Consider the following 26,485-nt stretch of genomic DNA (forward strand, 5'->3'; position numbering starts at 1 on the left):
GTGTCCTGTTCTGATTCTAAATGGGATGGATGTTCTGATTCTAAATGGGATGGATGTTCTGATTCTAAATGGGATGGGTGTTCTGATTCTAAATGAGATGGATGTTCTGATTCTAAATGGGATGGGATGAGTGTCCTGTTCTGATTCTATATGGGATGGATGTTCTGTTCTGATTCTAAATGGGGTGGATGTTCTGTTCTGATTCTAAATGGGATGGGTGTCCTGTTCTGATTCTAAATGGGATGGGTGTCCTGTTCTGATTCTAAATGGGATGGGTGTCCTGTTCTGATTCTAAATGGGATGGGTGTCCTGTTCTGGTTCTAAATGGGATGTGGTGGAGGTCCTGTTCTGGTTCTTAAAGGGATGTGGTGGAGGTCCTGTTCTGGTTCTAAATGGGATGGGGTGGAGGTCCTGTTCTGGTTCTAAATGGGATGGGGTGGGTGTCCTGTTCTGGTTCTAAATGGGATGGGTGTCCTGTTCTGATTCTAAATGGGATGGGTGTCCTGTTCTGGTTCTAAATGGGATGTGGTGGAGGTCCTGTTCTGGTTCTTAAAGGGATGTGGTGGAGGTCCTGTTCTGGTTCTAAATGGGATGTGGTGGAGGTCCTGTTCTGGTTCTTAAAGGGATGTGGTGGAGGTCCTGTTCTGGTTCTAAATGGGATGGGGTGGAGGTCCTGTTCTGGTTCTAAATGGGATGGGGTGGGTGTCCTGTTTTGATTCTAAATGGGATGGGGTGGGTGTCCTGTTCTGATTCTAAATGGGATGGGGTGGGTGTCCTGTTCTGATTCTAAATGGGATGGGTGTCCTGTTCTGATTCTAAATGGGATGGGGTGGGTGTCCTGTTCTGATTCTAAATGGGATGGGATGGGTGTCCTGTTCTGATTCTAAATGGGATGGGTGTCCTGTTCTGATTCTAAATGGGATGGGTGTCCTGTTCTGATTCTAAATGGGATGGGTGTCCTGTTCTGATTCTAAATGGGATGGGTGTCTTGTTCTGATTCTAAATGGGATGGGTGTCCTGTTCTGATACTAAATGGGATGGGTGTCCTGTTCTGATTCTAAATGGGATGGGTGTCCTGTTCTGATTCTAAATGGGATGGGTGTCCTGTTCTGATTCTAAATGGAATGGATGTTCTGTTCTGATTCTAAATGGGATGGATGTTCTGTTCTGATTCTAAATGGGGTGGATGTCCTGTTCTGATTCTAAATGGGGTGGGTGTCCTGTTCTGATTCTAAATGGGGTGGGTGTCCTGTTCTGATTCTAAATGGGGTGGGTGTCCTGTTCTGATTCTAAATGGGATGGGGTGGGTGTCCTGTTCTGATTCTAAACGGGATGGGTGTCCTGTTCTGATTCTAAACGGGGTGGGTGTCTTGTTCTGATTCTAAACGGGGTGGATGTCTTGTTCTGATTCTAAACGGGGTGGATGTCTTGTTCTGATTCTAAACGGGATGGATGTCCTGTTCTGATTCTAAACGGGATGGATGTCCTGTTCTGATTCTAAACGGGATGGATGTCCTGTTCTGATTCTAAACGGGATGGATGTCCTGTTCTGATTCTAAACGGGATGGATGTCCTGTTCTGATTCTAAACGGGATGGATGTCCTGTTCTGATTCTAAACGGGATGGATGTCCTGTTCTGATTCTAAACGGGATGGATGTCCTGTTCTGATTCTAAACGGGATGGATGTCCTGTTCTGATTCTAAACGGGATGGATGTCCTGTTCTGATTCTAAACGGGATGGGGTGGGTGTCCTGTTCTGATTCTAAATGTGATGGGGTGGGTGTCCTGTTCTGATTCTAAATGGGATGGGGTGGGTGTCCTGTTCTGATTCTAAATGGGATGGGGTGGGTGTCCTGTTCTGATTCTAAATGGGATGGGATGGGTGTTCTGATTCTAAATGGGGTGGGTGTCCTGTTCTGATTCTAAATGGGATGGATGTTCTGATTCTAAATGGGATGGATGTTCTGATTCTAAATGGGATGGGTGTCCTGATTCTAAATGGGATGGGTGTCCTGTTCTGATTCTAAATGGGATGGATGTTCTGATTGTAAATGGGATGGATGTTCTGATTCTAAATGGGATCGATGTTCTGATTCTAAATGGGATGGGTGTCCTGTTCTGATTCTAAATGGGATGGATGTTCTGATTCTAAATGGGATGGATGTCCTGATTCTAAATGGGATGGATGTCCTGTTTTGATTCTAAATGGGGTGGATGTCCTGTTTTGATTCTAAATGGGGTGGGTGTCCTGTTCTGATTCTAAATGGGATTGGGTGGGTGTCCTGTTCTGATTCTAAATGGGATGGGGTGGGTGTCCTGTTCTGATTCTAAATGGGATGGGATGGGTGTTCTGATTCTAAATGGGGTGGGTGTCCTGTTCTGATTCTAAATGGGATGGATGTTCTGATTCTAAATGGGATGGATGTTCTGATTCTAAATGGGATGGGTGTCCTGATTCTAAATGGGATGGGTGTCCTGTTCTGATTCTAAATGGGATGGATGTTCTGATTGTAAATGGGATGGATGTTCTGATTCTAAATGGGATGGATGTTCTGATTGTAAATGGGATGGGTGTCCTGTTCTGATTCTAAATGGGATGGATGTTCTGATTGTAAATGGGATGGATGTTCTGATTCTAAATGGGATGGATGTCCTGATTCTAAATGGGATGGATGTCCTGTTTTGATTCTAAATGGGGTGGATGTCCTGTTTTGATTCTAAATGGGGTGGATGTCCTGTTTTGATTCTAAATGGGGTGGATGTTCTGTTCTGATTCTAAATGGGGTGGATGTTCTGTTCTGATTCTAAATGAGATGGATGTTCTGATTCTAATTGGGATTTATGTTCTGATTCTAGCATAGTTAGCATAGTGTATTTGCACACACCACAATAAAGACCAACAACACTATATAACTGCAGCTGTCACTGAGTGCAGTGTCCATGCGGAAACACGTGATTGGGTTAGGTTAAGGTCAGTGTCATGCGGAAACACGTAATTGGTTAAGGTCAGTGTCTATGTGGAAACACGTGATTGGGTTAGGTTAGTGTCCATGCGGAAACCAGTGCACTTAAAGAGGGCAGTGAATGGAGATGTGATTAAAGGTGTAGAAAATGTAATGCGTTAACTTTGACAGCCCTAATTGTAACACACATGTTCCAAACTTTCAAGACTCAACATATGCAAGAACATTCATATCGACCACACGGTGGCGCTATAACAGGCACATGTTTATCTCTTGATCTGTTTGACTCAGTGATGAAATTTGGCACACATGCTCAGAGATATGAGTCTAGCTAACCCACGCAATATCTTAGACACGTTTGGCCCGATTTTGGATGAATGATGCATCTTGCTATGGAGATACAGCATTTTAAAATCACACTGATTGGCCCAAGGGGGGGTGTGTTGCATCATTCATGGGGATGACTTGTTTACTGTGTCCTTGTTGGATATTAATGTTCCTGATGTTTAAATGTGGAAGATTTCCCTCTTTAGGCAGAGCAGTGTAATGTCCAGTTGAACCTGTGCTAACCCTGTGTTGTCTTCATCAGGGTGTCTGAACGACAGTGTGCGTCTCAGTGTGGTTTCGGCCCCAGTGGCGGTGTTGGGGTACAGTGGCCTGAAGACCCAGAGGAGAGACCGAGGGAGGGGAGGGCACCGGAGAGGAGGCCTACATCTACTACACAGTCTGACTGAGGGGGGTAGAGGACAGACAGACAACTCCAGCAAACTGAAGACAGAAAGTAGCAGACCCAGAATAGAGGGTAGGAGGAGCCTGAGGAAGGAGGCTCCAGATCCTGAGCAGCAGCAGAAGAGCAGCAGCAGGAGGAGAGAGGAGGACCAGGGAAGGGTGGAGAGGAGGAGGAGAGGAGAGAAGGAACAGGGAATGGAGGAGAGGACAGGAGAGGAGGACCATGGAACAGAGAAAAGCTCTCCAATCAAAGCCAAAACCAGACTGGGGTCAAAGGCCAGTGAGAAACCAGCCAGTAGGGTCAGTGATATGACTGATGCTAAACCAGCCAATAGAATGAGTGAAGCTAGGGTTAGGTTAACTAGGATCAAGGTTCATCATGTGACTGAGGCTAGGGTCAGGTTAACGAGGGTTAGGGTTACTGATCATGTGACTGAAGTGAAGGGAAGGAAGGTGAGGCTCAGCGGAACATACAGCCAATCTGATCCCAGAGACACCAATGTATCCATGACAACCAAACACAATAGTTGGTTGGCCAGTGGGCCTGGTGGCAGCCATCTTAAGAACTGGGGTAAGTTCAGAATCCCGAAGAGGAGCGAGAGGCCAGAGGAGCCATCAAACCCCAACCCCCCACAGCACAGACCTCTTAACCCCAACCCCCCACAGCGCAGACCTCCTAACCCCAACCCCCCACAGCGCAGACCTCCTAACCCAAACCCCCCACAGCGCAGACCTCCTAACCCCAACCCCCCACAGCGCAGGCCACTGCATAGTGAGCCGTCGTACCCCAGGAGACGACTCCGTACAGAGAGCGATGGGTACTCCTCTAACTCTGAAACTCCACCCAGTGGGCTGGACATGAAGGCATGTCTGAAGAGATGCCACGCCCACCAGCTGAGGGGTGGGGCCTATGGCTCTGACATCATCCACCAAGGGGTTCTAGCCTCCTGATGACATCATCCTGCTGAGATGCAACACTTGAAACAAACAGCACCATGTTTATAGAAAATGAAGCTAGCCCAAGGTTGCTTTTTATAATCAAATTTACAGAACTGATATTTATTTTATCATTTGTAAGGTTGTATATATTTTAAATTCTGTTATCAATAAAAAGTGAAGATTATTTTTCAGTGAATGTATTATGACATGCTCATAGCCTCAACAAAATCACACCTGACAACTGTTTTTTGTTGAAGCATAAGCCATGTATTTAATTTGTAGTTTGGAAATCACATTATAGCACTTGCAATTAAAGAATGGTCAAGCATTAATGATTAGTTGGAAATTTAACCTGAAACCATACAATGAGTCAGAATAATATTTCTAGAAACCCTTGAACCAACAGGGGCTGATGCTGTGGAGGTGTTGAACTAGACATTGTCAGGAAGGTAAGTGTTAGATGGTGGGATCGACGTTTAAAGGTAATTTCTGATTGAGTGGACAAATGCTGCCTCCACTGACCTTCAGCGATACGGTTTGAATAGAACTCCATGAGCAGGGCGGGTCTAAGGCAAAACGGCCCAGAGCTTACGACTGAAACCACTTCCCTTGTCTGTGACGATCTTTATTAGTGTTTGCACTAAGACAGGATAGGATGGCTGGGCTTGGAGAAAAATATTTTGTACCATTGATGGCTGCATCATTGTTATGCAAATGACCAGTTATGTCTTAAATAAATTCACTCTTGAAACACCTCAACCTGTCCAGGAAACACATTAAGGGATCTAGAATCAGCTGTCATTAAACAATGTGTAAATGTTCCAGACTTTTCTTCAGCAGATCGTGGACCACAAACTGGACAAAAAGTTAAAAATTAGAGTGTACTGAACTAACTTCAATAAAGTCCTCTTTATTCCGGTATTAAAGCCACAGGTACATATAGAGGTCAGCAGCGACGTGATGGAGTTTCAGCTCTGAACAGGTGGGCAGTACTTGCCTATAGTAAACGTAAGTCAAGACTTATCGACAGTGCCTTACGATATTACTTCAGATAAAAACAGTTTCAACCTGGTACTAACAATATTCCAGTATTTTCATTTTGGTCTTTCATATACACACACATATATATACACACACAAACACTATTGGGGAGAGGAATGATGAGACTAATGCTGTATCTGTCTGAGGTGCCATGTTGTCTCTGCCGTCTTTGTGCTTTCTACCACAGTGCAGACGAGTTACAGACAAACACAACAGGTACAAGCTGAGTGGAATCACCCGATTGGTTGAATGAGCTGTTGAGAAAATCCCTGATGAGAGAGACATACATACAGTGCTGTCAGTCATATTGAAAACATTATTATGGAGTTGGGTCATGTTCTGCTGCAGGTCAGCGTCTCCCAGTCTCTAGACCCGAACCTTCAGGCCTCTCTTGGAGCGTTTAGAGGCACCTGATCAGTCAGTCCGCTCCAGGTCAGGGGTCATCGTGCTCCTGGCAGCAGAGTTGTCCGGTGTGGAGCCAGGGCCGTAGCACCCCCTCCTGGTGGTTCTTGCAGAATGAGTTGGGGCACAGCTGGCAGAAGGCCTCAGATGGCTTCCCACACACGTCACAGTGGTGCCACGGGCAGTCCCAGCGCCCTGAAATATAAACAAAAATATAAAATGCAACATGTAGTGTTGTTTCATGAGCTGAAATATATAAAATAATCCCTGAAATGTTATATTCAAAAAGCTTATTTCTCCTTTGCCAAGATAATCCATCCACCTGACAGGTGTGGCATATCATGATCATTACACTTGTGCTGGGGACAATAAAAGGTCACAAATAGTGCTGAGGAGTATTTATGTCTGTAATAAAGCCATTTTGTGGGTAAAAACTGATTGGCTGGGCGGACCTTTCACCCAACTGGGTAGGTCTATGCCCACCCATGGCTGCTCTCCTGCCCAGTCATGGCTGCTCCCCTGCCCAGTCATGTGAAATCTATAGATTAGAGCCCAATGAATTTATTTCAACTGACTGATTTGCTTCTATGAACTGTAACTCAGTAAAATCTTTGAAATTGTTGGATTTATATTTTTGTTCAGCATATACACTACCGCTCAAAAGTTTGGGGTCACTTAGAAATGTCCTTGTTTTTTAAAATAATATTGATTGATCAGAAATACAGTGTAGACATTGTTAATGTTGTAAATGACTTGTAGCTGGAAACTGCAGATTTTTAATAGAATATGTACAGAGGCACATTAGCAACCATCACTCCTGTTTTCCAATGGCATGTTGTGTTAGCCTTTTAAAATGATAAACTTGAATTAGCTAATTGATCATAAGAAAACCCTTTTGCAATTATGTTAGCACAGCTGAAAACTGTTATCCTGATTAAAGATGCCAGAAACAAAAAACTTTCTTCTGAAACTCGTCAGTCTATTCTTGTTCTGAGAAAGGAAGGCTATTCCATGTGAGAAATTGCCAAGAAACTGAAGATCTTGTACAACGCCTGGCTTCTACTCCCTTCACAGAACGGCACAAACTCTAACCAGAATAGAAAGAGTGGGAGGCCCCGGTGCACAAATGAGCAGGACAAGTACATTAGTGTGTCTAATTTGAGAAACAGACACCTCAAGTCCTCAACTGGCAGCTTCGCAAAACACCAGTCGTCGCGTCAACAGTGAAGAGGCGACTCCGGGATTCTGTCCTTCTAGGCAGAGTTGCAAAGAAAAAGCCATATCTCAGACTGGCCTATAAAAAGAAAATATTAAGATGGGCAAAATAACACAGACACTGGACAGAGGAACTCTGCCTAGAAGTCCAGCATCCCAGAGTCGCCTCTTCACTGTTGACGTTGAGACTGGTGTTTTGTGGGTACTATTTAATGAAGCTGCCAGTTAAGGACTTGTGAGGCGTCTGTTTCTCAAACTAGACACAAATGTACTTGTCCTCTTGCTCATTTGTGCACCGGGGCCTCCCACTCTCTTTTCTGGTTAGAGACAGTTTGCGCTGTTCTGTGAAGGGAGTAGTACACCGCGTTTCTCATAACAAGAATAGTGACGAGTTTCAGATTAAAGTTATTTGTTTCTGCCCATTTTGAGCCTGTAATCAGACCCACAAATGCTGATGCTCCAAATACTCAAATTGTCTAAAGAAGGCCAGTTTTATTGCTTCTTTAAATCAGTACAGTTTTCAGCTGTGGTAACATAATTGCAAAAGGGTTTTCTAATGATCAATGGGCCTCTACGCATATGTAGATATTTAATTAAAAACAAATCTGCCGTTTCCAGCTACAATAGTCATTTACAACATCTACACTGTATTTCTGATCAATTTGTTATTTTAAATTGACAAAAAATTGTGCTTTTCTTTCAGAAACAAGGACATTTCTAAGTGACCAGTATTACAATCGGAAAGTATTCAGACCTTGACACTGTTACGTTACAGCCTTATTCTGAAATGGATGAAAAAACAGTTCCTCAATCTACTACACACAATGACATCACAATACCCCATAATGACATCACAATACCCCATAATGACAAAGCAAAAACAAGTAGACATTTTTTCAAATATATTAAAAATAAACTGAAATAAATATTCAGACCCTTTACTCAGTACTTTGTTGAAGTACCTTTGGCAGAGATTAGAGCCTGGACTCTTGATGCTACAAGCTTGGCACACCTGTATTTGAGGAGTTTCTCCCATTCTTCTCTGCAGATGCTCTGTCAGGTTGGATGGGGAGTGTTGGTGCACAGCTATTTTCAGGTCTCTCCAGAGATGTTCGATCGGGTTCAAGTCTGGGCTCTGACTGGGCCACTCAAGTTTATTCAGAGACTTGTCCCGAAGCCACTCCTGCATTGTTTTGGCTGTGTGCTTAGGGTTGTTGTCCTGTTGGTAGGTAAACCTTCTCTCTGGAGCAGGCTTTCATCAAGAATCTCTGTACTTTGTTCCGTTCATCTTTCCTTCAAATCCTGACTAGTCTCCCAGTCCATGCTACTGAAAACCATCCCCACAGCATGATGCTACCACCACCACCACCATGCTTCACCGTAGGGATGGTGCCAGGTTTCCTCCAGACGTGACGCTTGGCATTCAGGCCAAAGAGTTCAATCTTGGTTTCATCAGACCAGAGAATCTTGTTTCTGGTGGTCAGAGTCCTTTAGGTGTCAACACTTATTCTACAACGTAGAAAATAGTAAAAATACAGAAAAACCCTGGAATAAGTAGGTGTTCAAACTTTTGATTGGTACTGTACACAGTCCCAGCGCCCTGAAATATAATATACACATAACATTAGAATATCCATCTATCCAGAGTTAGAAGTTTGGGTCTACCGAAGGGTCTCTTGGTTCGATCCAGGCAGGAGAGGTGGAAGGCCTTGGTGCAGCTCTTCTTGTCACACAGAACCAGCTGCCCTCCGTCTCCACAGCGGAAACACTCGTCCTCAGACTCCTTCCCCTCGTTCCGCGTCCGACGCTTCTTCACTTTCTTCTTGGCTTTCTTCCCCTTGGGCTCCGCGGCCTGGAAACCGGAGGCCTGGACAGGACACAACAGTCAGAGGTCTGGACAGGACACAACAGTCAGAGGCCTGGACAGGACACAACAGTCAGTCAGTCAGAGGTCTGGACAGGACACAACAGTCAGTCAGTCAGAGGTCTGGACAGGACACAACAGTCAGTCAGTCAGAGGTCTGGACAGGACACAACAGTCAGTCAGTCAGAGGCCTGGACAGGACACAACAGTCAGTCAGTCAGAGGCCTGGACAGGACACAACAGTCAGAGGTCTGGACAGGACACAACAGTCAGTCAGTCAGTCAGAGGCCTGGACAGGACACAACAGTCAGTCAGTCAGAGGCCTGGACAGGACACAACAGTCAGTCAGTCAGAGGCCTGGACAGGACACAACAGTCAGTCAGTCAGAGGCCTGGACAGGACACAAGTCAGTCAGTCAGAGGCCTGGACAGGACACAAGTCAGTCAGTCAGTCAGAGGCCTGGACAGGACACAACAGTCAGTCAGTCAGAGGTCTGGACAGGACACAACAGCCAGTCAGTCAGAGGTCTGGACAGGAAACAACAGTCAGTCAGTCAGAGGCCTGGACAGGACACAACAGTCAGTCAGTCAGAGGCCTGGACAGGAAACAACAGTCAGTCAGTCAGAGGTCTGGACAGGACACAACAGTCAGTCAGTCAGAGGCCTGGACAGGACACAACAGTCAGTCAGACAGTCAGAGGTCTGGACAGGACACAACAGTCAGTCAGTCAGAGGTCTGGACAGGACACAACAGTCAGTCAGTCAGAGGCCTGGACAGGACACAACAGTCAGTCAGACAGTCAGAGGTCTGGACAGGACACAACAGTCAGAGGTCTGGACAGGAAACAACAGTCAGTCAGTCAGAGGCCTGGACAGGACACAACAGTCAATCAGTCAGAGGCCTGGACAGGACACAACAGTCCGTCAGTCAGAGGTCTGGACAGGACACAACAGTCAGAGGTCTGGACAGGAAACAACAGTCAGAGGTCTGGACAGGAAACAACAGTCAGTCAGTCAGAGGCCTGGACAGGACACAACAGTCTGTCAGTCAGAGGCCTGGACAGGACACAACAGTCTGTCAGTCAGAGGTCTGGACAGGACACAACAGTCTGTCAGTCAGAGGTCTGGACAGGACACAACAGCCAGTCAGTCAGAGGTCTGGACAGGAAACAACAGTCAGTCAGTCAGAGGCCTGGACACAACAGTCAGTCAGTCAGTCAGAGGTCTGGACAGGACACAACAGTCAGTCAGTCAGAGGTCTGGACAGGACACAACAGTCAGTCAGTCAGAGGCCTGGACAGGAAACAACAGTCAGTCAGTCAGAGGTCTGGACAGGAAACAACAGTCAGTCAGTCAGAGGCCTGGACACAACAGTCAGTCAGTCAGTCAGAGGTCTGGACAGGACACAACAGTCAGTCAGTCAGAGGTCTGGACAGGACACAACAGTCAGTCAGTCAGAGGCCTGGACAGGAAACAACAGTCAGTCAGTCAGAGGTCTGGACAGGACACAACAGTCAGTCAGTCAGAGGCCTGGACAGGACACAACAGTCAGTCAGTCAGACAGTCAGAGGCCTGGACAGGACACAACATTCAGTCAGTCAGAGGCCTGGACAGGACACAACAGTCAATCAGTCAGAGGCCTGGACAGGACACAACAGTCTGTCAGTCAGAGGTCTGGACAGGACACAACAGTCAGAGGTCTGGACAGGACACAACAGTCAGTCAGTCAGAGGCCTGGACAGGACACAACAGTCAGTCAGTCAGAGGCCTGGACAGGACACAACAGTCTGTCAGTCAGAGGCCTGGACAGGACACAACAGTCTGTCAGTCAGAGGTCTGGACAGGACACAACAGTCAGAGGTCTGGACAGGAAACAACAGTCAGTCAGTCAGAGGCCTGGACAGGACACAACAGTCAGTCAGTCAGAGGCCTGGACAGGACACAACAGTCAGTCAGTCAGTCAGAGGCCTGGACAGGACACAACAGTCTGTCAGTCAGAGGCCTGGACAGGACACAACAGTCTGTCAGTCAGAGGTCTGGACAGGACACAACAGTCTGTCAGTCAGAGGTCTGGACAGGACACAACAGCCAGTCAGTCAGAGGTCTGGACAGGAAACAACAGTCAGTCAGTCAGAGGCCTGGACACAACAGTCAGTCAGTCAGAGGTCTGGACAGGACACAACAGTCAGTCAGTCAGAGGTCTGGACAGGACACAACAGTCTGTCAGTCAGAGGCCTGGACAGGACACAACATTCAGTCAGTCAGAGGCCTGGACAGGACACAACAGTCTGTCAGTCAGAGGCCTGGACAGGACACAACAGTCTGTCAGTCAGAGGTCTGGACAGGACACAACAGAGGTCTGGACAGGAAACAACAGTCAGAGGTCTGGACAGGAAACAACAGTCAGTCAGTCAGAGGCCTGGACAGGACACAACAGTCTGTCAGTCAGAGGCCTGGACAGGACACAACAGTCTGTCAGTCAGAGGCCTGGACAGGACACAACAGTCTGTCAGTCAGAGGCCTGGACAGGACACAACAGTCTGTCAGTCAGAGGCCTGGACAGGACACAACAGTCTGTCAGTCAGAGGTCTGGACAGGACACAACAGTCAGAGGTATGTTAGATGGACCTCAAGAGTTCCATCTGTTCCACGGGGTCATCTTTCAGACTTAAAGGTGTTATAAAGTATGGATGTTCAAAATCTACTCGTCTTTTCTGTATGTACCAAGAGAAGCCAACTCACCTTGGGCCGGTCTCCAAGGAAACCACTACAGTTGGGAGCCCCACAGCGACACACAGTCTTCTCGTTACCAAGGCAATCCAGGTTGTAGTTGAAGGTGAGCTCTGTCCCTGTATACCACAACACAATAGAATATTACTACAACTAACCCTGACATTGTGTCAATAAACCAAACCAACAAGACAACAGCATTAGACGTCTCTAACCACACAAGTCATTGAGTAAAGTATATTACAATAATGACCTAACCAAGGAGATGGTTGATTCTCACCAGCAGGGATGTCACAGACAGCGAAGAGCCCAACCCTGGTATCTCCGTTCACCGTCCATTTCTGCGTCTCACAGTTGGGCTGGCAGCTGTGGTTCATGAAGCGGGAGTAGTTCCCTTTAGGGCCGGCGTCTATAATCCGATCCTGGAAACACAGGTCAGGCTGGTGAAGAGGTATGCAGTAAAATATGAAGATTGATACAGCTGTAGATGTGTAGTATTGAAGTAGAGCTACAGATGTGTAGTATTGAAGTAGAGCTACAGGTGTGTAGTATTGAAGTAGAGCTACAGATGTGTAGTATTAAAGTAGAGCTACAGCTACAGATGTGTAGTATTAAAGTAGAGCTACAGCTACAGATGTGTAGTATTGAAGTAGCGCTACAGTGTAGTATTAAAGTAGAGCTACAGCTACAGATGTGTAGTATTAAAGTAGAGCTACAGCAACAGATGTGTAGTATTGAAGTAGAGCTACAGCAACAGATGTGTAGTATTGAAGTAGAGCTACAGATGTCTAGTATTAAAGTAGACTTACAGCTACAGATGTGTAGTATTGAAGTATAGCTACAGATGTGTAGTATTGAAGTAGAGGAACTGATGTGTAGTATTGAAGTAGAGCTACACCTATAGATGTGTAGTATTGAAGTAGAGCTACAGATGTGTAGTATTGAAGTAGAGCTACAGCTACAGATGTGTAGTATTGAAGTAGAGCTACAGATGTGTAGTATTAAAGTAGAGCTACAGCTACAGATGTGTAGTATTGAAGTAGAGCTACAGCTACATATGTGTAGTATTGAAGTAGAGCTACAGTGTAGTATTGAAGTAGAGCTACAGCTACAGATGTGTAGTATTGAAGTAAAGCTACAGCTATAGATGTGTAGTATTGAAGTAGAGCTACAGATGTGTAGTATTGAAGTAGAGCTACAGTTACAGATGTGTAGTATTAAAGTAGAGCTACAGATGTGTAGTATTGAAGTAGAGCTAGTTACATATGTGTAGTAGAGCTAGTTAGATGTGTAGTATTGAAGTAGAGCTACAGCTACAGATGTGTAGTATTGAAGTAGAGCTAGTTACAGATGTGTAGTAGAGCTAGTTACAGATGTGTAGTATTGAAGTAGAGCTACAGCTATAGATGTGTAGTATTGAAGTAGAGCTACAGCTATAGATGTGTAGTATTGAAGTAGAGCTACAGCTACAGATGTGTAGTATTGAAGTAGAGCTACAGCTATAGATGTGTAGTATTGAAGTAGAGCTACAGCTATAGATGTGTAGTATTGAAGTAGAGCTACAGCTATAGATGTCTAGTATTGACTTAGAGCTACAGTTATAGCTACAGTGCCTTGCGAAAGTATTCGGACCCCTTGAACTTTGCGACCTTTTGCCACATTTCAGGCTTCAAACATATAAAACTGTATTTTTTTGTGAAGAATCAACAACAAGTGGGACACAATCATGAAGTGGAACGACATTTATTGGATATTTCAAACAAATCAAAAACGGAAAAATTGGGCGTGCAAAATTATTCAGCCCCTTTACTTTCAGTGCAGCAAACTCTCTCCAGAAGTTCAGTGAGGATCTCTGAATGATCCAATGTTGACCTAAATGACTAATGATGATAAATACAATCCACCTGTGTGTAATCAAGTCTCCGTATAAATGCACCTGCACTGTGATAGTCTCAGAAGTCCGTTAAAAGCGCAGAGAGCATCATGAAGAACAAGGAACACACCAGGCAGGTCCGAGATACTGTTGTGAAGAAGTTTAAAGCCGGATTTGGATACAAAAAGATTTCCCAAGCTTTAAACATCCCAAGGAGCACTGTGCAAGCGATAATATTGAAATGGAAGGAGTATCAGACCACTGCAAATCTACCAAGACCTGGCCGTCCCTCTAAACTTTCAGCTCATACAAGGAGAAGACTGATCAGAGATGCAGCCAAGAGGCCCATGATCACTCACTGAACTGCAGAGATCTACAGCTGAGGTGGGAGACTCTGTCCATAGGACAACAATCAGTCGTATATTGCACAAATCTGGCCTTTATGGAAGAGTGGCAAGAAGAAAGCCATTTCTTAAAGATATCCATAAAAAGTGCTGTTTAAAGTTTGCCACAAGCCACCTGGGAGACACACCAAACATGTGGAAGAAGGTGCTCTGGTCAGATGAAACCAAAATTGAACTTTTTGGCAACAATGCAAAAAGTTATGTTTGGCGTAAAAGCAACACAGCTCATCACCCTGAACACACCATCCCCACTGTCAAACATGGTGGTGGCAGCATCATGGTTTGGGCGTGCTTTTCTTCAGCAGGGACAGGGAAGATGGTTAAAATTGATGGGAAGATGGATGGAGCCAAATACAGGACCATTCTGGAAGAAAACCTCATGGAGTCTGCAAAAGACCTGAGACTGGGACGGAGATTTGTCTTCCAACAAGACAATGATCCAAAACATAAAGCAAAATCTACAATGGAATGGTTCAAAAATAAACATATCCAGGTGGTAGAATGGCCAAGTCAAAGTCCAGACCTGAATCCAACCCAGAATCTGTGGAAAGAACTGAAAACTGCTGTTCACAAATGCTCTCCATCCAACCTCACTGAGCTCGAGCTGTTTTGCAAGGAGGAATGGGAAAAAATGTCAGTCTCTCGATGTGCAAAACTGATAGAGACATACCCCAAGCGACTTACAGCTGTAATCGCAGCAAAAGGTGGCGCTACAAAGTATTAACTTAAGGGGGCTGAATAATTTTGCACGCCCAATTTTTCAGTTTTTGATTTGTTAAAAAAGTTTGAAATATCCAATAAATGTCGTTCCACTTCATGATTGTGTCCCACTTGTTGTTGATTCTTCACAAAAAAAAACAGTTTTATATCTTTATGTTTGAAGCCTGAAATGTGGCAAAAGGTTGCAAAGTTCAAGGGGGCCGAATACTTTCGCAAGGCACTGTATATAGTATGTAGTATTGTTTTCTGTAATGTCACAGAGATCTTGAGTGTAACATCCCCAAAGCAATACTGTTCCTCTGGCTCTGGCAGTCAAAGACACGGCCACAGACAGGCAGGTCCTCCAATGCTGGAGCAGACAGCGCTTCTCTGTCCTGGCAACCCAATGGTGGAACGCTGACGCTAGGACAGCAGTCCCTGCCCATCTTCCGAAAACATCAGAAACCCAACCTCTTCAATAAGTATTTTAAATAATCCCACAGCACCACCCACAAATCCCCCCTCCCCCTTTACTAGCTCTGATACCCTGATATATATTTTTCATTAATAAAGTAGCCGTCTATGATGTGGCTGTCCCACCTAGCTATTTTAAGATGAATGCAGTAACAGTAAATCGCTCTGGATTAGAGCATCCGCTAAATGACAAAAATATAAATGTACTACACCAGGGAGGATAATGTACTACACCAGGGAGGATAATGTACTACATCAGGGAGGATAGTGTACTACATCAGGGAGGATAGTGTACTACACCAGGGAGGAGTGTACTACACCAGGGAGGACACCAGGGAGGATAGTGTACTACACCAGGGAGGATAGTGTACTACACCAGGGAGGATAGTGTACTACACCAGGGAGGATAGTGTACTACACCAGGGAGGATAGTGTACTACACCAGGGAGGATAGTGTACTACACCAGGGAGGATAGTGTACTACACCAGGGAGGATAATGTACTACACCAGGGAGGATAGTGTACTACACCAGGGAGGATAGTGTACTACACCAGGGAGGATAATGTACTACACCAGGGAGGATAGTGTACTACACCAGGGAGGATAGTGTACTACACCAGGGAGGATAGTGTACTACACCAGGGAGGATAGTGTACTACACCAGGGAGGATAGTGTACTACACCAGGGAGGATAGTGTACTACACCAGGGAGGATAGTGTACTACACCAGGGAGGATAGTGTACTACACCAGGGAGGATAGTGTACTACACCAGGGAGGATAGTGTACTACACCAGGGAGGATAATGTACTACACCAGGGAGGATAGTGTACTACACCAGGGAGGATAGTGTACTACACCAGGGAGGATAATGTACTACACCAGGGAGGATAGTGTACTACACCAGGGAGGATAGTGTACTACACCAGGGAGGATAGTGTACTACACCAGGGAGGATAGTGTACTACACCAGGGAGGATAGTGTACTACACCAGGGAGGATAGTGTACTACACCAGGGAGGATAGTGTACTACACCAGGGAGGATAGTGTACTACACCAGGGAGGATAGTGTACTACACCAGGGAGGATAGTGTACTACACCAGGGAGGATAATGTACTACACCAGGGAGGATAATGTACTACACCAGGGAGGATAGTGTACTACACCAGGGAGGATAATGTACTACACCAGGGAGGATACCTTGTCGATGGTGAGCATGTAGAAATGAGTGATGTCATTCTCCTGGTAGTACTTGATCCTGGAGCGACATTCCTCTTCATCAATCAGCTCTCCGATGTACTCATTCACAAACTCACCCTGCGGAGAAGTATTCACCAATCAGATCACAGATATACCTTCACCAAATCAGATTACAGATTACAGATTTCCTTGTTGCCCACCAACGAACTATCATGGGCCAAATGTCCTCGTACCAGTAACCCCTGTATGTAGCCAGTGTTATTTTATTACTTTAGTTTTTAGTAAATATTTTCTTAACTATTTCTTGAACTGCATTGTTGGTTATAGGCTTGTAAGTAAGCATTTCACAATAAGATCTACACCGGTTGTATTCGGCACGTGACAGCTTTGATTGTCATCTTTTAAAAACTCCAATGTAATAGAGCCTCTCCTCACCTTTTGTATAATAATATAAATATCAATAATATATTTAAGAAATAATACAAGTGTTATGACATGGTCATAGCCACGAGACGAAACGATATTAAGGTATAGCGTTACGTTACAGCCTTGTTCTAAAATGGATTAAATAAAATAAAAAAATCGAAATTGTCACACAATACCCAATAATGACAAAGCGAAAAGGTATATATTTTAGCAAATGTATATATATATATATATATATATACACAGTGCCTTGCGAAAGTATTCGGCCCCCTTGAACTTTGCGACCTTTTGCCACATTTCAGGCTTCAAACAAAGATATAAAACTGTATTTTTTTGTGAACAATCAACAACAAGTGGGACACAATCATGAAGTGGAACGACATTTATTGGATATTTCAAACTTTTTTAACAAATCAAAAACTGAAAAATTGGGCGTGCAAAATTATTCAGCCCCTTTACTTTCAGTGCAGCAAACTCTCCAGAAGTTCAGTGAGGATCTCTGAATGATCCAATGTTGACCTAAATGACTAATGATGATAAATACAATCCACCTGTGTGTAATCAAGTCTCCGTATAAATGCACCTGCACTGTGATAGTCTCAGAAGTCCGTTAAAAGCGCAGAGAGCATCATGAAGAACAAGGAACACACCAGGCAGGTCCGAGATACTGTTGTGAAGAAGTTTAAAGCCGGATTTGGATACAAAAAGATTTCCCAAGCTTTAAACATCCCAAGGAGCACTGTGCAAGCGATAATATTGAAATGGAAGGAGTATCAGACCACTGCAAATCTACCAAGACCTGGCCGTCCCTCTAAACTTTCAGCTCATACAAGGAGAAGACTGATCAGAGATGCAGCCAAGAGGCCCATGATCACTCTGGATGAACTGCAGAGATCTACAGCTGAGGTGGGAGACTCTGTCCATAGGACAACAATCAGTCGTATATTGCACAAATTTGGCCTTTATGGAAGAGTGGCAAGAAGAAAGCCATTTCTTAAAGATATCCATAAAAAGTGTTGTTTAAATGTTTGCCACAAGCCACCTGGGAGACACACCAAACATGTGGAAGAAGGTGCTCTGGTCAGATGAAACCAAAATTGAACTTTTTGGCAACAATGCAAAACGTTATGTTTGGCGTAAAAGCAACACAGCTCATCACCCTGAACACACCATCCCCACTGTCAAACATGGTGGTGGCAGCATCATGGTTTGGGCCTGCTTTTCTTCAGCAGGGACAGGGAAGATGGTTAAAATTGATGGGAAGATGGATGGAGCCAAATACAGGACCATTCTGGAAGAAAACCCGATGGAGTCTGCAAAAGACCTGAGACTGGGACGGAGATTTGTCTTCCAACAAGACAATGATCCAAAACATAAAGCAAAATCTACAATGGAATGGTTCAAAAATAAACATATCCAGGTGTTAGAATGGCCAAGTCAAAGTCCAGACCTGAATCCAATCCAGAATCTGTGGAAAGAACTGAAAACTGCTGTTCACAAATGCTCTCCATCCAACCTCACTGAGCTCGAGCTGTTTTGCAAGGAGGAATGGGAAAATTTCAGTCTCTCGATGTGCAAAACTGATAGAGACATACCCCAAGCGACTTACAGCTGTAATCGCAGCAAAAGGTGGCGCTACAAAGTATTAACTTAAGGGGGCTGAATAATTTTGCACGCCCAATCTTTCAGTTTTTGATTTGTTAAAAAAGTTTGAAATATCCAATAAATGTCGTTCCACTTCATGATAGTGTCCCACTTGTTGTTGATTCTTCACAAAAAAATACAGTTTTATATCTTTATGTTTGAAGCCTGAAATGTGGCAAAAGGTCGCAAAGTTCAAGGGGGCCGAATACTTTTGCAAGGCACTGTATATACAGTGGGGCAAAAAAGTATTTAGTCAGCCACCAATTGTGCAAGTTCTCCCACTTAAAAAAGATGAGGGAGGCCTGTAATTTTCATCATAGGCACACTTCACCTATGACAGACAAAATGAGGGAAAAAAAATCCAGAAAATCACATTGTAGGATTTTTAATGTTTATTTGCAAATTATGGTGGAAAATAAGTATTTGGTCACCTACAAACAAGAAAGATTTCTGGCTCTCACAGACCTGTAACTTCTTCTTTAAGAGGCTCCTCTGTCCTCCACTCGTTACCTGTATTAATGGCACCTGTTTGAACTTGTTATCAGTATAAAAGACACCTGTCCACAACCTCAAACAGTCACACTCCAAACTCCACTATGGCCAAGACCAAAGAGCTTTCAAAGGACACCAGAAACAAAATTGTAGACCTGCACCAGGCTGGGAAGACTGAATCTGCAATAGGTAAGCAGCTTGGTTTGAAGAAATCAACTGTGGGAGCAATTATTAGGAAATGGAAGACATACAAGACCACTGATAATCTCCCCTGATCTGGGGCTACACGCAAGATCTCACCCCGTGGGGTCAAAATTATCACAAGAACGGTGAGCAAGAATCCCAGAACCACACGGGGGGACCTAGTGAATGACCTGCAGCGAGCTGGGACCAAAGTAACAAAGCCTACCATCAATAACACACTACGCCGCCTGGGACTCAAATCCTGCAGTGCCAGATGTGTCCCCCTGCTTAAGCCAGTACATGTCCAGGCCCGTCTGAAGTTTGCTAGAGAGCATTTGGATGATCCAGAAGAAGATTGGAAGAATGTCATATGGTCAGATGAAACCAAAATATAACTTTTTGGTAAAAACTCAACTCGTTGTGATTGGAGGACAAAGAAGGCTGAGTTGCATCCAAAGAACACCATACCTACTGTGAAGCATGGGGGTGGAAACATCATGCTTTGGGGCTGTTTTTCTGCAAAGGGACCAGGACGACTGATCCGTGTAAAGGAAAGAATGAATGGGGCCATGTATCGTGAGATTTTGAGTGAAAACCTCCTTCCATCAGCAAGGGCATTGAAGATGAAACGTGGCTGGGTCTTTCAGCATGACAATGATCCCAAACACACCGCCCGGGCAACGAAGGAGTGACTTCGTAAGAAGCATTTCAAGGTCCTGGAGTGGCCTAGCCAATCTCCAGATCTCAACCCCATAGAACATCTTTGGAGGGAGTTGAAAGTCCGTGTTGCCCAGCAACAGCCCCAAAACATCACTGCTCTAGAGGAGATCTGCATGGAGGAATAGGCCAAAATACCTGCAACAGTGTGTGAAAACCTTGTGAAGACTTACAGAAAACGTTTGACCTCTGTCATTGCCAACAAAGGGTATATAACAAAGTATTGAGATAAACTTTTGTTATTGACCAAATACTTATTTTCCACAATAATTTGCAAATAAATTCATTAAAAATCCTAGAATGGGATTTTCTGGATTTTCTTTTCTAATTTTGTCTGTCATAGTTGAAGTGTACCTATGATGAAAATTACAGGCCTCTTTCATCTTTTTAAGTGGGAGAACTTGCACAATTGGTGGCTGACTAAATACTTTTTTGCCCCACTGTATTTTTAAACGGAAATACATTATTTACATAAGTATTCAGACCTTTTGCTATGAGAGTTGAAATAGAGCTCAGCTGCATCCTGTTTCCATTGATCATCCTTGAGATGTTTCGACAACTTGGAGTCCACCTGTGGTCAATTCAATTGATTGGACATGATTTGGAAAGGAACACACCTGTCTATATAAGGTCCCAGTTGACATATAAGGTCCCAGTTGACAGTGCATGTCAGAGCAAAAACCAAGCCATGAGGTCGAAGTAATTGTCCGTAGAGCTCCGAGACAGGATTGTGTCGAGGCACAGATCTGGGGAAGGGTATCAATACATTTCTGCAGCGTTGAAGTTCCAAGAACCCCGTGGCCTCCATCATTCTTAAATGGAAGAAGTTTGGAACCACCAAGACTCTTCCTAGAGCTGGCCACCCGGCCAAACTGAGCAATTGGGGGAGAAGGGCATTAGTCATGGAGGTGACCAAGAACCCGATGGTCACTGACACCCGAGCTCCTATGTGGAGATGGGAGAACCTTCCAGAACCATCTCTGCAGCACTTCACCAATCAGGCCTTAATGGTAGAGTGGCCAGACGGAAGCAACTCCTCAGTTAAAGGCACGACAGTCCACTTGGAGTTTGCCAAAAAGGCACCTAAACGACATAGACCATGAGAAACAAGATTCTCTGGTCTGATGAAACCAAGAGTTTACTCTCTGGCCTGAATGCCAAGCGTCACCTCTGGGGGAAAACTGGGACCATCCCTATGGTGAAGAATGGTGGTGGCAGCATTATGCTGTGGGGATGTTTTTCAGTGGCAGGGACTGGGAGACTAGTCAGGATCAAGGGAAAGATGAACCGAGCAAAGTACAAAGATCCTTGATGGCAACCTGCTCCAGAGCGGTCAGGACCTCAGATTGGTGCAAAGGTTCACCTTCCAACAGGACAATGACCCTAAGCACACAGCAAAGACAACGCAGGAGTGGCTTCAGGACAAATCTCAGAATGTCCTCGAGTGGCCCAGCCAGAGCCTGGACTCAAACATCTCTGGAGAGACCTGAAAATAGCTGTGCAGCGACGCTCCCCATCTAACCTGACAGAGCTTGAGAGGAAACTCCCCAAATACATGTGTGCCAAGCTTGTAGCATCATACCCAAGAAGACTCGAGGCTGTAATCGCTGCCAAAGGTGCTTCAACAAAGTTCTGGATAAAGGGTCTGAATTCTTGGTAAATTGGATATTTTTAATACATTTGAAAAATTCTAAAAATGCTATTTTGCTTTGTCATTATGTAGTATCGTGTGTAGATTTATGAGGGAAAAAAACAAATTAATACATTTCAGAATAAGGCTGTAAAAGTAACAAAATGTAGAGTCAAGGGGTCTGAATACTTTCCAAATGCACTGTATATATAATAAATATACCTTCTTAATATCCCGTAGTGCCACCAGGCCCCAGCCCTTGCCAGCAGTCTTGATGATCTTAGTCTCTGGGTAGTGTCTCTTAGTGAAGTCCCGGTTGCAGCATCGCTCTGCATTGGGACAGACCTGAGGGTGGCACTCGTACATCAACATCCTGTTCAGGCATTCTGACTCAAACCCACATGGCTTCTCGTCCGTGGGCTTACAGTTACACTTGGGAATCTCCGACACGTCGGCTGTGTAGACCTGCACCCGGCCACATGGCTTGTTGATCTGCAGAACACACACACAAAGGGGAGAACAACTATTACATACATGGAATATATCAAAACTGGACTGGGTTGAACTGAGTTTGATGGACTGGGTTAGACAGTTTCACAACAGAATTAAGAGTATCGTTAAAGGGTTAGGGTTATAGAGTTCAGACCTTGATGTATTTGTACGGAGGTGGTTTCCTGTTGTTCTCCTGCGCCTCCTTGGCCTCCCGTTCCATCTTGATCTCCTTGAAGCGAGTCTCCGCATCCAACAGCGCTGGAGAGAGATTATATTGTTATATTCTGTGGTCTTACAGTTATACTATAACCAATATATTTTATAACATGTAATTATAAACTCAGCAAAAAAAGCAACATCCATTTTCAGGACCCTGTCTTTCAAAGATAATTAGTAAAAATCATAATAACTTCACAGATCTTCATTGTAAAGGGTTTAAACACTGTTTCCCATGCTTGTTCAATGAACCATAAACAATTAATGAACATGCACCTGTGGAACAGCTTACAGACGGTGGACAATTAAGGTCACAGTTATGAAAACTTAGGACACTAAAGAGGCCTTTCTACTACTGACTCTGAAAAACACCAAAAGAAAGATGCCCAGAGACCCTTATCTGCGTGAACGTGCCTTAGGCAAGGAGGCCTGAGGACTGCAGATGTGGCCAGGGCAATAAATTGCAACGTCCGTACTGTGAGACGCCTAAGACAGCGCTACAGGAAGACAGGACGGACAGCTGATTGTCCCCGCAGTGGCAGACCACGTGTAACACCTACACAGGATCGGTACATCACACTTGCGAGACAGGTACAGGCTGGCAACAACTGCCCAAGTTACACCAGGAACGCACAATCCCTCCATCAGTGCTCAGCCTGTCCTCAATAGGCTGAGAGAGGCTGGACTGAGGGCTTATAGGCCTGTTGTAATATTTTCTGGACAACTTTTGTTCTTTTTTTTCCAATCAAGCTGCCCACTCAAGAAAAAGCTTCAAACTGTTACCAGTGCCTGCGTTCAGGTTATCAAATCAAATTTTATTTGTCACATACACATGGTTAGCAGATGTTAATGCGAGTGTAGCGAAATGCTTGTGCTTCTAGTTCCGACAATGCAGTAATAACCAACGAGTAATCTAGCTAACAATTCCAAAACTACTACCTTATACACACAAGTGTAAAGGGATAAAGAATATGTACATAAAGATATATGAATGAGTGATGGTACAGAGCGGCATAGGCAAGATGCAGTAGATGGTATCGAGTACAGTATATACATATGAGATGAGTATGTAAACAAAGTGGCATAGTTTAAAGTGGCTAGTGATACATGTATTACATAAAGATGCAGTAGATGATATAGAGTACAGTATATACGTATACATATGAGATAAATAATGTAAGGTATGTAAACATTATATTAAGTAGCATTGTTTAAAGTGGCTAGTGATATATTTTACATCAATTCCCATCAATTCCCATTATTAAAGTGGCTGGAGTTGAGTCAGTGTGTTGGCAGCAGCCACTCAATGTTAGTGGTGGCTGTTTAACAGTCTGATGGCCTTGAGATAGAAGCTGTTTTTCAGTCTCTCGATCCCAGCTTTGATGCACCTGTACTGACCTCACCTTCTGGATGATAGCGGGGTGAACAGGCAGTGGCTCGGGTGGTTGTTGTCCTTGATGATCTTTATGGCCTTCTGTGACATCGGGTGGTGTAGGTGTCCTGGAAGTAGTTTGTAGCCCGGTGATGCGTTGTGCTGACCTCACTACCCTCTGGAGAGCCTTACGGTTGTGGGCGGAGCAGTTGCCGTACCAGGCGGTGATACAGCCCGGCAGGATGCTCTCGATTGTGCATCTGTAGAAGTTTGTGAGTGCTTTTGGTGACAAGCCGAATTTCTTCAGCCTCCTGAGGTTGAAGAGACGATGCTGTCTGTGTGGGTGGACCAATTCAGTTTGTCTGTGATGTGTACGCCGAGGAACTTAAAACTTACTACCCTCTCCACTACTGTTCCATCGATGTGGATAGGGGGGTGTTCCCTCTGCTGTTTCCTGAAGTCCACAATCATCTTACTTTTGTTGACGTTGAGTGTGAGGTTATTTTCCTGACACCACACTCCGAGGGCCCTCACCTCCTCCCTGTAGGCCGTCTCGTCGTTGTTGGTAATCAAGCCTACTACTGTTGTGTCGTCCGCAAACTTGATGATTGAGTTGGAGGCGTGCGTGGCCACGCAGTCGTGGGTGAACAGGGAGTACAGGAGAGGGCTCAGAACGCACCCTTGTGGGGCCCCAGTGTTGAGGATCAGCGGGGTGGAGATGTTACCTACCCTCACCACCTGGGGGCGGCCCGTCAGGAAGTCCAGTACCCAGTTGCACAGGGTCTCGAGCTTGATGACGAGTTTGGAGGGTACTATGGTGTTAAATGCTGAGCTGTAGTCGAAGAACAGCATTCTCACATAGGTATTCCTCTTGTCCAGATGGGTTAGGGCAGTGTGCAGTGTGGTTGAGATTGCATCGTCTGTGGACCTATTTGGGCGGTAAGCAAATTGGAGTGGGTCTAGAGTGTCAGGTAGGGTGGAAGTGATATGGTCCTTGACTAGTCTCTCAAAGCACTTAATGATGACGGAAGTGAGTGCTACGGGGCGGTAGTCGTTTAGCTCAGTTACCTGAGCTTTCTTGGGAACAGGAACAATGGTGGCCCTCTTGAAGCATGTGGGAACAGCAGACTTGGATAGGGATTGATTGAATATGTCCGTAAACACACCAGCCATGCTCTGAGGGCGCGGCTGGGGATGCCGTCTGGGCCTGCAGCCTTGCGAGGGTTAACACGTTTAAATGTTTTACTCACCTCGACTGCAGTGAAGGAGAGTCCGCATGTTTTGGTTGCGGGCCGTGTCAGTGGCACTGTATTGTCCTCAAAACGGGCAAAAAAGTTATTTAGTCTGCCTGGGAGCAAGACATCCTGGTCCGTGACTGGGCTGGTTTTCTTTTTGTAATCCGTGATTGACTGTAGACCCTGCCACATACCTCTTGTGTCTGAGCCGTTGAATTGCGATTCTACTTTGTCTCTATACTGACGCTTAGCTTGTTTGATTGCCTTGCGGAGGGAATAGTTACACTGTTGTATCCGGTCATGTTTCCGGTCACCTTGCCCTGATTAAAAGCAGTGGTTCGTGCTTTCAGTTTCACGCAAATGCTGCCATCAATCCACGGTTTCTGGTTTGGGAATGTTTTAATCGTTGCTATGGGAACAACATCTTCAACGCATGTTCTAATGAACTCGCTCACCGAATCAGCGTATTCGTCAATGTTGTTGTTTGACGCCATACGAAACATATCCCAGTCCACGTGATAGAAGCAGTCTTGGAGCGTGGAATCAGATTGGTCGGACCAGCGTTGAACAGACCTCAGCGCGGGAGCTTCTTGTTTTAGCTTCTGTCTGTAGGCAGGGAGCAACCAAATGGAGTCGTGGTCAGCTTTTCCGAAAGGAGAGCGGGGGAGGGCCTTATATGCGCCGCGGAAGTTAGAATAGCAATGATCCAAGGTTTTGCCAGCCCTGGTTGCACAATCGATATGCTAATACAATTTAGGGAGTCTTGCTTTCAGATTGGCCTTGTTAAAATCATCAGCTACAATGAATGCAGCCTCAGGATATGTGGATTCCAGTTTGCAAAGAGTCAAATAAAGTTTGTTCAGAGCCATCGATGTGTCTGCTTGGGGGGGAATATATACGGCTGTGATTATAATCGAAGAGAATTCCCTTGGTAGATAATGCGGTCGACATTTGAATGTGAGGAATTCTAAATCAGGTGAACAGAAGGACTTGAGTTCCTGTATGTTGTTGTGACCACACCACGTCTCGTTAACCATAAAGCATACGCCCCCGCCCCTCTTCTTACCAGAAAGATGTTTGTTTCGGTCGGCGCGATGCGTGGAGAAACCAGCTGGCTGCACCGACTCCGATAGCGTCTCTCGAGTGAGCCATGTTTCCGTGAAGCAAAGAACGTTACAGTCTCGGATGTCCCTCTGGAATGCTACCCTTGCTCGGATTTCATCAACCTTGTTGTCAAGAGACTGGACATTGGCGAGAAGTATGCTAGGGAGTGGTGCTCGATGTGCCCGTCTCCGGAGTCTGACCAGAAGACCGCTTCGTTTCCCTCTTTTACGAAGTCGTTTTTTTGGGTCGCCGGCTGGGATCCATTCCGTTGTCCTGGGTGAAAGGCAGAACACAGGATCCGCTTCGCGAAAGTCATATTCTTGGTCGTGAGTTGACGCTGCTCTTATATTCAGTAGTTCTTCTCGACTGTATGTAATGAAACCTAAGATGACCTGGGGTACCAATGTAAGAAATAACGTAAAAAAACAAAAAACTGCAT

The 26,485-nt window shown here is 45.0% G+C and overlaps 2 protein-coding genes across 7 annotated transcripts in view; one reads left to right on the forward strand and one right to left on the reverse strand.

Moving 5' to 3' along the window:
- The window catches only part of jade1 (jade family PHD finger 1), an 80,347-nt gene extending 74,956 nt beyond the window's left edge, over window positions 1-5,391 (forward strand). For all 4 annotated transcript variants that reach the window (XM_036955453.2, XM_036955448.2, XM_090211758.1 and 1 more), the window contains exon 11: window positions 3,554-5,391. In XM_036955453.2, coding sequence (XP_036811348.2) covers window positions 3,554-4,644 — 1,091 coding nt within the window. In that variant the 3' untranslated portion in view covers window positions 4,645-5,391. The remainder of the gene's footprint in view (window positions 1-3,553) is intronic.
- Window positions 4,877-26,485, reverse strand: part of LOC110498309 (histone-lysine N-methyltransferase NSD2) — a 79,174-nt gene continuing 57,565 nt past the window's right edge. For 2 of the 3 annotated variants that reach the window (XM_036955443.2, XM_036955444.2), the window contains exons 15-21: window positions 22,274-22,377; window positions 21,850-22,119; window positions 16,536-16,652; window positions 12,164-12,305; window positions 11,896-12,002; window positions 8,956-9,157; window positions 4,877-6,270 (exon numbers count right to left, since the gene is read on the reverse strand). In XM_036955443.2, the coding sequence (XP_036811338.2) occupies window positions 6,107-6,270; window positions 8,956-9,157; window positions 11,896-12,002; window positions 12,164-12,305; window positions 16,536-16,652; window positions 21,850-22,119; window positions 22,274-22,377 (1,106 nt within the window). In that variant the 3' untranslated portion in view covers window positions 4,877-6,106. Of the gene's footprint in view, window positions 6,271-8,252; window positions 9,158-11,895; window positions 12,003-12,163; window positions 12,306-16,535; window positions 16,653-21,849; window positions 22,120-22,273; window positions 22,378-26,485 lie in introns of all 3 variants that reach the window. The other variant, XR_016489118.1, reaches the window with a different exon arrangement.

Source organism: Oncorhynchus mykiss, chromosome 19, assembly GCF_057628025.1.
Source record: "Oncorhynchus mykiss isolate SJ-2025 chromosome 19, ASM5762802v1, whole genome shotgun sequence".
In the NCBI taxonomy this organism is placed as follows: Eukaryota; Metazoa; Chordata; class Actinopteri; order Salmoniformes; family Salmonidae; genus Oncorhynchus; species Oncorhynchus mykiss.